This window comes from Pararge aegeria, chromosome 10 (assembly GCF_905163445.1).
Source record: "Pararge aegeria chromosome 10, ilParAegt1.1, whole genome shotgun sequence".
Taxonomy (NCBI): Eukaryota; Metazoa; Arthropoda; class Insecta; order Lepidoptera; family Nymphalidae; genus Pararge; species Pararge aegeria.
Window position 1 is genome coordinate 647,767 of NC_053189.1, and position 13,022 is coordinate 660,788.

The following is a 13,022-nucleotide window of genomic DNA, read 5'->3' on the forward strand; positions in this document are numbered from 1 at the left end:
TATAAGTTGTGCCGTGACTGTGTGTGTGTGTGTGTGTGTGTGTGTGTGTGAGTATGTTTTGATTTGGTGAATTAGTCGAAAATTTTGTGAAAATCGGTCAAAGATGGCCGCCGCAAATGGCTGATTACATATTTCACAACTGCCTCAATATGGGTATCCAATAAAAGGGCTTGACTATTAGAATACCATACACTATGATAATTTTAAATCCAAGCCGCCACCACAAAATGGCAAGTTACATTTTTTTATCACAACTCTCTCAAATTCCCCCACGGACAAATATGTGAATTTTTTAATTTAGTTTACTTTAGTTTATTAAATTAATATTTATATATATATTTTATCTATCTTCAGATATCCTAATAACTATACCTACCTTAACTATAGTTTGTTGTGGGCTTCTTCTTAGACCAAGGCGCATTTGGAACCCTTATAGCTTTAGTTTTAAGTTGATGAAATTAGTTATCGCCATCAACTCACTTCTATGTCATATTTTACATGAAATGTACGTATCAAAAGTGCCATCTATATGCGTATTTGAATAAAGAAATATTTGACTTTGACTTTACCAAAAGTTTGAAATCAGTGTGAAGAATGAGTATCGGAAAATATTTTATAAGAACCAAATGGTTTGTTATTGTGAATGTTATTTGAGGCGAGGTATCCGTATAAGTTGTTGTAACCCCCATTAAAGCCATACAAACTTGGTATATAATGCCCGTAGTTTGATAAGAAAACCGCTAGTAAAGGATCTATTGGCGAGTGATTTGCATTGTTATATTTCATTGGAAGTTTGACGGGGACATGCATGAGAACATAATCATGGTTATGCAAATTTCTACTATTCTGCCTTAAAGATAAATCGTAATTCCGCAAACTGTCACTGGTTCTTATATTGTAGTTGGCAAGAATAGTTAAAAGATGTGCCGTTAAGTTATTTTTTGTATTAACTGTTGCCGATTTTGGTAATTCATATTTTAACCTTTTATTGTTTTGTTGTTGTTGTGTTTGATCACTGGCTTGATTCTCTTCCTTTATATTTTCTTTTACCGCGTAAGTGTTACTTGATACTATAACGTTATTTCGCTTAACTGGTCGGTTTTGGTCGGTTTTCTCAGTATTCTTGAATTGATTTGATATTGAATTGTTTAAATGTGCATCAAGGTCGAGGTTTTCGATTTTTTTTGCTTGACGTTGCTGGTTTTGCTTTTTTTTGTCCCAATTAGAATCGGTGTCTCCATCGGGTTGTATTATTTTAATTAAATCTGAAAAAAAAAAAATACAATAATTAATGAAAAGAAGGGCAATGGGCGGGCACATAGTTTGGAGAAAGGATGGACGTTGGGTACTGGAATGGCAGCCCCGCACCGTTGGTTGACCCCAAAGAGGTGGACAGACGACATTACAAGGGTATATTTTAAGCGCGTCGCAGGTAGCCGCTGGATCCAAGCAGTACAAAACCGTAAAATTTGTGGACGTCTATTGGTTGATATGATGATGATGATGATGAATGAAAACAAGATAATATCACCTCACAACAATTGATAAAACGGAAGGTCCTAAAATGTTAATTAAGTCTAGTCAACGGCCCAGGTTCAATTCAAAAATAGTTGGGTATTGGTTATTTTCTTTTAAAGAATTTTCACTACCACGGAGTTAGGAAGTAGTTGGTGTCAACCCCGTGCTTCAGAAAGCACGTTAAGCTGTTTGCCGCGGTCATCACTTCGTACTTGTGATAGTAGTCTTTAGGAGCCACCACCAGCTGTGAATGATGATGATGAATTACGAATTTTAGATTTTAGCTTACCATGATACTCGTTGCTATCCCCTTCATAACTTTCAGAAGATGGCACCACTTTATAACTTTCAGAAGATGGCACCACTTTATAACTTTCAATAGGTTTTACTTTTAACTCATTTGAATGAACGATTTTCACAATTTTTTCATTACTAAAATCATTTATTACAGTTGGTCGTTTGGGCGAATTTTGCAATGTTTTTACCAAGTGTAGGTTGGGTGGTTTAATGAAACCCCTTTGCAGTGCCATGACTTTTTCAATTGACATGGGTCTCCAGCCATTGTCCGGGTAAACGTTTTCCAGCGAGTTTGTGCTCACAAAGAAATAAGTCACCTAGAACAAAGATAAATTAATTGTGGATTTGATCATTTATTTTAACGTTATACAAGGATGAAAGGATATTTTTTTGCAAAGAGTATATTTTAATTTGATATTGGATAAGTACCTCAAAAGAACACAAAAAAATTATGCTGTCTACATTTAAAATAAATTATTCATATATTTTCAGATGTAATACCTACTATATGATGTACACACAGATTTAGTATATTTTCGGAATAACTGCCACAAGCCACAAAGGGATAAGAAATGTTCGGTTCGTACCTAGTTGCAGTTGGAACGATAGACTTTGTATGAGCGATATTCTTAACAATATTTTCTTGTTTAATCTTCCATTGTGAATATAACTGTGTAAATGTCTACCTATAAGATAATTAGGCTACCGCAATTGTAATAATTTGGTCGAAGAGTGATTATAGGAAATAAAGTTGAATTTTATCTTTCATCCCCTTTAAGTTGATTTCAAATGGAATGGTACTTACGGTAATAAAACCAAATGCTATACTCATATTGAAAGCACTAAGTGTCAACCGTGGAGACAAACAATTGAATGTGACAAGAGTCCGGACAGAATGACGGTGACACCTTTGTTACGGGTCACCGAATACTCATCACTTAACCTAAGTATATCTAAAGCCCCAGTTAAACTGGAGAAAAATTTACACATAAAAAAAATACAAAACTTCTTGAAATCAATTATTTGGTCTGATGAAGTAATGCTGACACAAGTCAATATTTTTATGGGACACTGTTTAGTGGTACAATTTAGGCATTTAAGTTTTCTTTGTGCATTCATCGGCACTTATAGCCATACCATCAGTCCCTGGTGTTATCACTGACTCATGATATATTTAATAGAACCGTAATATTGTATTGTTGTCCACCAAATCGCACTGGGCCAGCGTGGTGGACTACAGCCATAACCACTTCTCATTGTTGGAGGAGACCTTGGAGTTTGATATGACGATGATGATAGTAATATTGAAAGTTATTTGCGCGTAGTTTTTGAAGTAATTTTAATTTCTTGAGAGAATTTTAAGTTTGCATTGTGTATCCCGAGACATACTAGCAGAACACGTTTGTTCTAGTGCTTAGACCAATGGCCGGGAGCCTCCTGTAGAGTAGCTTTGAGGGTCTTAAAATCTAATAATCTATATCTCCTTTCAATTACCACATAAGCGCATGTCCGGCCTACTACAGAACACGGGTCTCCTGCCACAATAAGAAGGGTTTAAGGCCATAGTCCACCACACTGGCCCAGTGCGGATTGGCGGACTCCACACACCTTCGGCAATATTATGTAGGACTCTCAGGTATGCAGGTTTGCTCAAGACGTTTTCCTTCACCATTAAAGCAAGTGATATTTTAACTGCGTAAATTAAAAACTCACATAACTTCGAAAAGTCACAAGTGCAAACTGGGTATCACACTCGGTCCCCCCGAATGGGAGGTCGTAGCCCTGTCACCGCTTCTACAAGGGAAATATACCACTGTAATATTATGATATTTGACGATATTTCGTTGATATATTGTGGTATGAGAATTAGGTCCACCAATCCGCACTGGGCCTGCGGGGTGAACTGCGGCCTTAACCCCTTTTTATTGTGGGAGGAGACCCGTGCCTTATAGTGGGCAGGTAATGGGTTGATATAATTATGATTATGATGAGAATAAGATATAGATTAACGAAAATTTTAGTTTATATTCTTTAGTTACTATTGAACACGTTGTAGAAAAACATGCTCATGATTATCGCCATCTCTCGTAGGACTGAGTGAATTAGAGTTTGAACCCGAGGCTTAAGGCTTCGTGGTTTGCTTAAAAAAACAGCCAATAAGTAGGTTCTCACCAGTCTAAACGCGTTACTTTACTGTCTTAATTGCCTCTCTATACCGCATACACAGGTTTGCTTTCAACTGCAATGGCCACTTAGCTCTCCTATTGAAATACTTTCACATAACTATTATCTTTTAACTCAAGCTACTTCGATCTTTAATCTGATATACTTTGCTGTCAAATAATTTAATCTAAAATGTTGTCCTTATCATCATGAGCTCTGTAATATGCCACGGATGGATATAAACCTCCTCTCTCATAGTAGAAAGGATTTTAAAGTATAGCTATCAAGCTGCTCTAATGAGGTAAATTGTCAGTGAGAAGGTGATAACAAAAAAACCCCGGCTTAGTTTGTTGTGGGCTCTACTTAGACCAGGGCGCATTTGGAACCCTCCTAGTGATAATTAGACGAATGTCTAATTCTGTTATCATTACCTCACAATTATAGGGGAAACATGTAGGTATGAACGCTTTATAAGTGCCTGTAATTGGCCAACATAAATGAAGAATTTTTAAATTTGAATTTGTCGCTAAAGTGCCTGTAGTCATACCGGCAACCACGCCCTCCAGACCAGAACACAGTAATGCTGTTTGGTGGAAGAAAAAGCATGCCAGTAGGACTTCCCCGGACGAGCTCAGTCTCCGTACTACTACTACATGGTGTTGGGACAGCATGGCTCTAACTTAAAATCACGTTGTGGGTTTTATATATTTTTCGCGACCGTACGCTTAAAACCTTGTGGCTATAAACGCAAGGAGGCCAAAAAAAGATGGAAGAAATAAAACACAAACAAAGCATTTGCACCACAACACCAAAAACATTCATGTTCATCATGCAAACATTTTTCCAGTTGTGGGAATCGAACCCACGGCCTTGGACGCAGAAAGCTTGGCCGCTGCCCACTGCGCCAACCGGCTGTCCCTGACTGAATAATTCAACATGATTTTTACGCTGAAGGCTGAAGGGAAATAAAATATATTCTTTAATATTTATTTGTTTATTGTATTGAATCAAGATCAATCGTTAAATCAATAATGTTCAGCGATTTTGATTTCCATATTGCCATCGTTTTAAATTCCATTCCTTGTAGATTCACATTATTAGGCTGACTGAGAGCTTCGGGCATTTTCACTGTGCTTTTAGAAGCATTTATTAATTCTTGCTTTTTTTTTCTAAAACAGTACTAAAAATAAATTAATTTATTTTTTCACACAATTTCATAATTGTGGTTTGTGTTAAAAAAATGCATGGAAAAAATATCTCTATATAGAGTCATCTAATACTTAATAATGACATATGTTTTGTTTTGGCTCCCAATAAACTCCCTTTTTGATAACAATTTTTTTTGTGTATAATAAAGAGTTTGGTGGGTAAACAAAAGTAAATATGTTAACTAGAAATTTTTAATGTCAACAATCGTACCTCGGAGAACACAAGTGATAATAATCGTTAAGGTCCGCCAAACTGAATTAGAGCAGCGTGGTGGATCTATGCTCTAAAATAATCTTTTCTATGAGAGCTGAGGTGAAGTATAAAGCGAGTAAGTAAGATTCAATGATTATTAATATTAATTAATAAAATATTTTAACGATTCGTTATAACCTGCCATAATTTCTATCAATCAGCTTTCCGAGCTCTTTTATATTTTGATCTCATTGTTCTCGTAAAAGAATATCAAAAAGGTATATTTCATTTATAATCATGATAGTTGAGGAAACCTCTATTACAGTTCATATTTTATAGTTTTCTGGTGAACATCAGAATAGCGCCATTTACAAATAAAACAGCGACATCTAGTATCACGATACTGAATGAGCACGTCTTATAAATACAAACTCAACCATGGTGTCGCACACTTAATTCGCCCGACTTTCTTTCACTGTAGTCGTACGAAATGCCACGAGATGGCGTTATGCACGACAATAAATAATAATAGAATGTTGAACACGAAGCTCCTATTCTGATGTAACACATTTAGGTTATATATATTACTAGCGTACCCAGCCCGCTTCGCCGGGCTAGATTTTGCTTTTTAATTTAAGTCTCATAATATATTAAATCATTTATTTCTCTCCGTATTCATTCTCTTCTATTCTCTTCTCGAGTGGGTGAAGATCATTATCTACACCCATGTACACCCAACATAGATTATCATCATAGTAAATAAAAGCTGTATTTGACAGTTTGACAGTTCAAAAATAGGAGTGCTCCGATCGTCACCAAACTTTACAGGATTACTCGCCAGGTCAATCCGGAGATTCCCTGAAAGTTTCATTGAAATCGGTTCAGCCGTTTCGGAGCCTATACGGACACACTTACCCATTACCCATACCCACACTTTCTCTTTTATATATATAGATTGTTTTAAAATGTGGCTTTTGTATTCGGACGTTATTTGTACCATCTTTGTCTCCCATATTCTCCATGACGTCATGATTGTTGTTTTGACCTCATGGTTTATAGCCATCAACCGAACATGAGAGTGTCACTTCGTAATTCATTGATTTGCTTTCATAACATCATCATTAGTAGTAGTACAGCTTTTTGTGACTGAACGCGGCCGGGAAAGTACTACGTCCACTCTTGTACCTGCTGCCAAGCAGCATTGTTGCAATTCTGTGTTCCGGGCGGGTGTTACACCGGCACATGAGGCTTAACACCAATGCTTGAGGTTGACCATCAACTTTTTTAATTCAACTTCAATTTCAATTTCCTTATGTAACTCAATCTGCGAATAAAGAAATTGGAACTCTTAAAGACAATGTAGATGTGTGTATTGTCGTAGTATATTTATTTATTTTATGACAATGGTTCTCGACTCACCATCAGGTTGACCATCTACTTGGTCCATCAATTAAATAAATAAAAAATAAAAAATCTATGAAATTGCATCCTTTATTACAGCCGGTAGTGCACTGAGACAATTCGATATCGAATATGTTCTGGGTTCCAATAATTGGACGCATTGCATTCCGGCTTGCCACGATTAGTCACAAATAGGTAGGTTAGGTGCCTGGTCGGAGGGCTTAGCGTTCCGGTACGATGTCGCGAAGAAACTGATTCCCCTAATCGGTTTTGGTTAAATTTAACTGACATACTCTCTAGTAACAGGTTATTCTGCTACCATCCTAAACTGCATCATCACTTACCAGGGCTAACGTGTAGTCGCTGCTTGTACTGTATTAAAAAAAGGATCTTTGGACAGATGACATTTGATCAAAGAGGATATATTCATGTTGTAATTGATTTTTTTATATATTATATTCTCTTTTGTTGTCAGATGTTAAAAGTCACAAAAACTCAAGTAAAATGATATTAACATATTTTTATTTCAACCGGAGATCTGCTCGTGTTTTAATATGGTTTTACATCGTGACCACGGTAGTTTCTTGTAGCATTTTAAAATTGTATTATTTAGGTCATGACAACAAAGAAATAACACTACATGCTAAAAAATATGACCCGTACAAACACATTCTCGTATGGCCCAACGCAACTAAGTTTAAGCTTTTGGAAAAAGGAGATGAGACTTTTGTAAGAAACAATTGTGAGTACAAAAACTGTTTCGCTACTGACGATGTTCATTCACTGTCAAGTGTAAAAGATTTTGACGCTGTAGTATTCAATGGCGTGGATATAACTGTACTACAAAAGAGTGAGTTGTTGAAGGAAAGATCACCAACGCAGAAGTACATTTTCGCTGCATACGACTCAGCAGCGGAAGTGCCGATCTGTTATGAACATTTTGATACATTCTTTAACTACACGTGGACATACAAACTTGACTCCGATTACGTTGCGACATATTTTAACATATACGATTTGAATGGCAAAGTTATTGGACCGAGAGTGAGTATGAAATGGGTGAACGAAATGTATCCAATAAACAAAAAGTTAAAATCTAAATTGTCAAAGAAAACCATAGCAGTTGCTTGGTTTGTATCACGTTGCAATACTCTGAGTCAGAGAGAAGATTTAGTTAAAAAACTAAGAGTGCAACTTGTGAGATTTGGCTTAGCTGTAGATATTTATGGAGAATGCGGATCCCGTAATTGTCCTAAAAATGAATCTAAGAAATGCAACAAGCTGATTGAGCAAGACTATTTTTTTTATTTAGCTTTTGAAAAGTCGCTGTCACTAGATTATGTCACGGAAAAGCTGTCTAGAGCTCTGGATAATTATGCGGTGCCGATCGTTTTTGGCGGAGCAAATTATACTAGGTTGGTAAAACTTGGAGTGCGTTTGTTAATGATTTGTGATTCTTTATGTCTGTGTACCTAACATAAGTAGCTAACCAGTGAAAGGCCAGTAGGCAGGACTTCAACTTCAATTGCGGGGGTTATCTTTAACTTTTAAGTTTTGTGCGTTTAAAGCAATGATATTTGACGCAAGTGATATTTTATATCACTTGCGTCAACGGTGAAGAAAAACATCATGAGACCTAAGAGTAATGTTTTCAAAGGTGTTCCAGTCCGCATGTGGCCAGCGTGGTGGACAACGACCTTATCCCCTTCTCATTGTGGAAAGACACCCGAGCCCGGTAATGGGTTGTTAATATGTACATAAGCAGTGATAGCCGATTGGTTACGTCTTTGGCTTTGCTTTCGGAGAGACCGATTTCGATACTCAGCACCTATTTACAAATTTTCGGAGCTATGTGCATTTTTAGTCAAACATGGCTTTAGTCGAGAATAAATTTACATGCCTGAGAGTTCTCTGTAATATTTTCAAAGGCATGTGTACTCTACCAATCTGAACTTGGCCAGCGTTGCGGCATAAAGCCTAATCCCATCCCATCTCTCTCTCTCTCTCTCTCAAGTTGCAGGACGTATTCTTGCATACCCTACATAGTATTGGATTATAGGCGATGGTTTTTCTCATACCATCATGTAGGTCACCTGTTTCTTTCATTAATCCATTTCGTTACTAATATAATAAATGCCAAAATGTGTTTCTTTGTTTGTCCTTCCTTTACTTTTGGCATAGAGTTAATTGAAAGGACGCAGCGTAACAAAGGCTTCTATTTATCCCGGGAATACAAACCGTAAATTTAACGCTGTCGAAGAATACGGTCAGCTGGTTATCTTATACTCATATATAAAGAGTTTGTTTACTTGAACGCGATGATCTCAGGAACTACTCATCCGATTTGAAAAGTTATTTCTGTGTTAGAAAACCCATTTATTGAGGAAGGCTGTAGGTTATATATCATCACGCTAAAACCATGCACAGCATGGGGAAGGTTTCAAAATCGGGATTTTATCAAAAGCGCAAGCAGCGAGAGCTCCCGCTGCTTGCGCTACAAAAACGGCTAAAGTTTAGATAAAATTATATATCACAAAGTTGTGCCCTATTTCAAAGTTCTAAAAAAAAGTCCACGACAGCAAGCATATGTCGTTCTTTTAAGGTTTACCTATACGCAGGCGAAGTCTTGAGGGACCGCTAATTACAAAAAAAACTGTACATATAAGTTATAACTTTACAGATTTGTCCCTGAAGGGGCTTACCTTGATGCCGTAAAACTTGGACCTCAAGAACTTGCGTACAAAATAAACGAGGTCATCAACAACCATACAGCATACTACGACTTCTTCCGCTGGAGGAACCACTACGCTTATGGTTACAACCAGGATCCGATGAGGCAGGATGTGTGCCAGCTATGCGCTACGCTTAATGACAAGAAGAAGATGTCCAAGGTCACCATTTGGCAGTCGTTCAGAGAGTGGTGGAACGAAGGGAGCTTTGATTGTAGATACCATGAGGTTTTTTATTAGGTTCACTAAGTGGACTGCCCTTCTGGCGGAGCGGTATGCGCTAGAAATAGAAGTAGTAGGTCCAAAGTTTGGTTACCAGCTCGGGTCAATATGTATTTTCTATTAGCATAGTGTTATTGGGGAGTGCTGTGCCCAGTGGCGTGCATAGAGGGTATGCACAGGGTATGCAGATGATATAAAATCAAGAATATCTCCAGTACGAGATATAACAAACTTAAGGACAGGCATTGTAAGAGTTATAAAAAGCCTACCCTCAAGTTTTTATAATTCATACTGGAGATTTTCTTAATTTTATATCATCTGCATACCCTGTGCATACCCTCTATGCACGCCACTGGCTGTGCCTACAGTCTAGTTAAGCAAATGAATTACCAAGTAATAAGTAATTTAATAATAATTTAAAGTTTCTTACCGCAAAAAAAAAATAAGTTTATACTTTTTAATTTTTAAAGAAAAACCAAGCAACCTAAGGATTAGGCAAACTAAAAATAAAACACAAAAGTACGTTGTGTAGTAATGTGATGACAGATGCTTCTTTAGAAAAAGTTCAAGCCTGCTGAGTCTATGATGTGTAGGCTAGTGAGCTGCACCAACACCGATGCGCATGGTCCTATAAGCTGGGTAGTCCACTCTGCGGGAGCTGGAATGGACTAAACAGTTATAGGAGGCTCGCGTGGAGGACTTGTTTTGATCATCACTCTCCCTAAATTTCAACTAGCTATAGCTAGGATATCTTGTCGACAACCGACTAGCTTATGTTGCCGCCCCTAGTTCGGTTATTTGTGTTTTTTTTGTCTAGTAAGTTATGTTACACCCAACTTATTTGTTTGGAGGTTTATACTAAAGTTATGTGTACTAAACTAACATATGTGGCGGCCGATTGGCGTAATGGGCAGCGCCCCTGCTTTCTGAGACCAAGGCCGTGGGTTCGATTCCCACAACTGGAGAATGTTTGTGTGATTAACGTGAATGTTTTTCAATGTCAGGGTGCTTACCTATATATTTTTAGTATTTATGTATATTGTTCATCGAAATTATTCATCAATTATAAGCCACACTTACTTTGGGACTAGATATGTTGGCGATGTGTGTGTTGTAGTAGTATATTTATTATATTATTTATTATTATTATACGAAACAATTAGGTTTAAGTATTATAAATATGTATCACTTATTACCTAATTATAGTACTGTTTGTTACATAATAAATAACTAAATTGTTCTGGTCAGGCTTAAATTATAAAACTTAATGCTGCGGACCAATAACGTGCAAAAACACGGCTATTGACCTAAGTTTGCAATTGAAATTGGCATAGTTATAGATGGGTCCTACTGTATTTTTCCGCTGTGCTAATCGTGCAATTTAAATAAAAACTCTATGCTGAAGCAATAAAGTAAATTTTTGTTTGAAGCCGATGTATTGACAATATGACATATAGGTATTTCATTGATGAGTTCAGCTAAGTGTGTAGAGCGAGTTATTGTGGTTCTTGACACAGTAGCACAAGAGAAAGGATGCGACGTTCATTATGGATGCGGTGTCGTAATAAATGTTAAAAGTTATATGTTGCATATTATAGGAATAACTCATTCTTTCGGAAACCGCAATGTTTTAAAGAGATCTTAAAAACAAAAAACCGACCAATTTCGAATGACAAAGTGTTCCGTACAAAGTAGTAGAACCACCTAAATAGATTGCAAGTTTTCTTTTATGTTTGTTCTTATTTCTTTCTTTTTAATTTAACTACAAGATAATATGTGACTGCATTGTCACCTGTCGGGCTGACCTGATAACCATCATACCAACCCATTACTGGTCCACTACAGGGCACGGATCTCCACCCACAAGGAGGACTTAAGGCCGCACCTGTGTCCACCACGCTGGCTCATTGCGGATTGGTGGACTCCACACACTTTTGAGAACATTATGGAGAACTTTAAAACATGCAGGTTTTCTCACGATGCTTTCCTTTACCGTTGAAGCTAGTAATATTTTAATTGCTTAAAAACCACATTAAAAAAATTTGAAATAAGTGCTGGGATTCGAACTCAGCTCCCCGAAAGTGAAATCGGAGTCCTACCCACTGGGTTATCACCGCTTCATTTATAATTTCTGTAGGTTTTTAAAATAATGACATAGCTGTAGTTCGTTGTAAGTAAATAGGTATTACATGCAGGCAATGTAAGGCATGCAGGTCACCTTACGATGATTTCCTCCTCCGTTAAAGCAAGAGATATTATTTTAATTGCTTAAATTATAAACGCACATACTCTTAGCCCCGGAAACATAGAGATACGTGCAGAGCATCGAACCCGGTCCCCCCGAAAGGGAGTTCGAAGCTCTAACAACAAGGCTACCACCGCTTCACTTAACTTTTAAATTTTTTTATTTGTGGTGTACAATAAAAGTATTTGCATTCATTCATTTATTCCTCGTTTGTCTTCTCATTTTGACACATTCGATACATGGCATTATGTTCCATTTAAAATTATTTTCCACATATTTCGAGATAATCCAAAGGTTTGGTAAATAATAAAGGTTAATGCGAAGTTAATCCAAATCTGCCAGCGGCACTTGGAGTTCGGTTCTTAGAACACCATCAGCGGGTCAGCAGCACGATGTCACAAGCCAAATTGGTTGCAGCTGCAGGAAACGTCATATAGCCATAATTTCACAGCCCGCCGGTCCGCCATTGTATATGTAATGTTACATTACGACATATTGCTACTTTGGTTATCGCTATTTTCCGTATGGACTTAACCTGCATTAAGGTTTATTTACTAAGAGCTGAGTGAGTGACTGAACTGTGTCGAATGGTTATTTAGGTGTGTTTTTAAATTATTGCGTGAATCTAGGGCACAAGTAATACTATTTCTTAAAGCAGCATTATTTTAGTATTGTTGAAACTCTAGTTTCAATATAATTATTCTTATTTTGAATGTTAATAATTGATATTTTAAAAGAAGACTGCTTTAAGCGATGCCCCGTGAGTTTTAATCGTATCTAACTAAGTACAAAATACCTCTGTTATATTATATTCGCTGTCATGTCATTATTTGTGCAACAAATAGTTTAAGGAATTAAATGGCAAAAATGTAAAAGTTGTTTAATGTAAAGCAAATACCATAAAATAAAAAAATAATAATTATACTACGTCTATACACACGACGCTATTTAGCCCCAAAGTAAATAACAAACGGCGTCATGTATAGTCATGTACTTATTGCACAAAAAAACAATAAATTTATAGTTTTTCTGTCCAACCTAAAGGA

At 36.8% G+C, this 13,022-nt stretch overlaps 2 protein-coding genes across 2 annotated transcripts; one reads left to right on the top strand and one right to left on the bottom strand.

The window, feature by feature from the left end:
- Nucleotides 1–582: 582 nt before the first annotated feature.
- LOC120627004 lies at nt 583–2,647 on the bottom strand. Its single transcript, XM_039894841.1, has 3 exons — nt 2,621–2,647; nt 1,808–2,132; nt 583–1,265 (listed from the first exon to the last, which is right to left on the bottom strand). Exons 1-3 carry the CDS (start codon nt 2,645–2,647, stop codon nt 583–585), a joined length of 1,035 nt encoding a protein of 344 aa, XP_039750775.1.
- Nucleotides 2,648–6,782: 4,135 nt separating this feature from the next.
- LOC120627005 (alpha-(1,3)-fucosyltransferase C-like) lies at nt 6,783–9,749 on the top strand. Its single transcript, XM_039894843.1, has 3 exons — nt 6,783–6,804; nt 7,394–8,195; nt 9,461–9,749. Exons 1-3 carry the CDS (start codon nt 6,783–6,785, stop codon nt 9,747–9,749), a joined length of 1,113 nt encoding a protein of 370 aa, XP_039750777.1.
- The last annotated feature ends 3,273 nt before the right edge of the window (nt 9,750–13,022 follow it).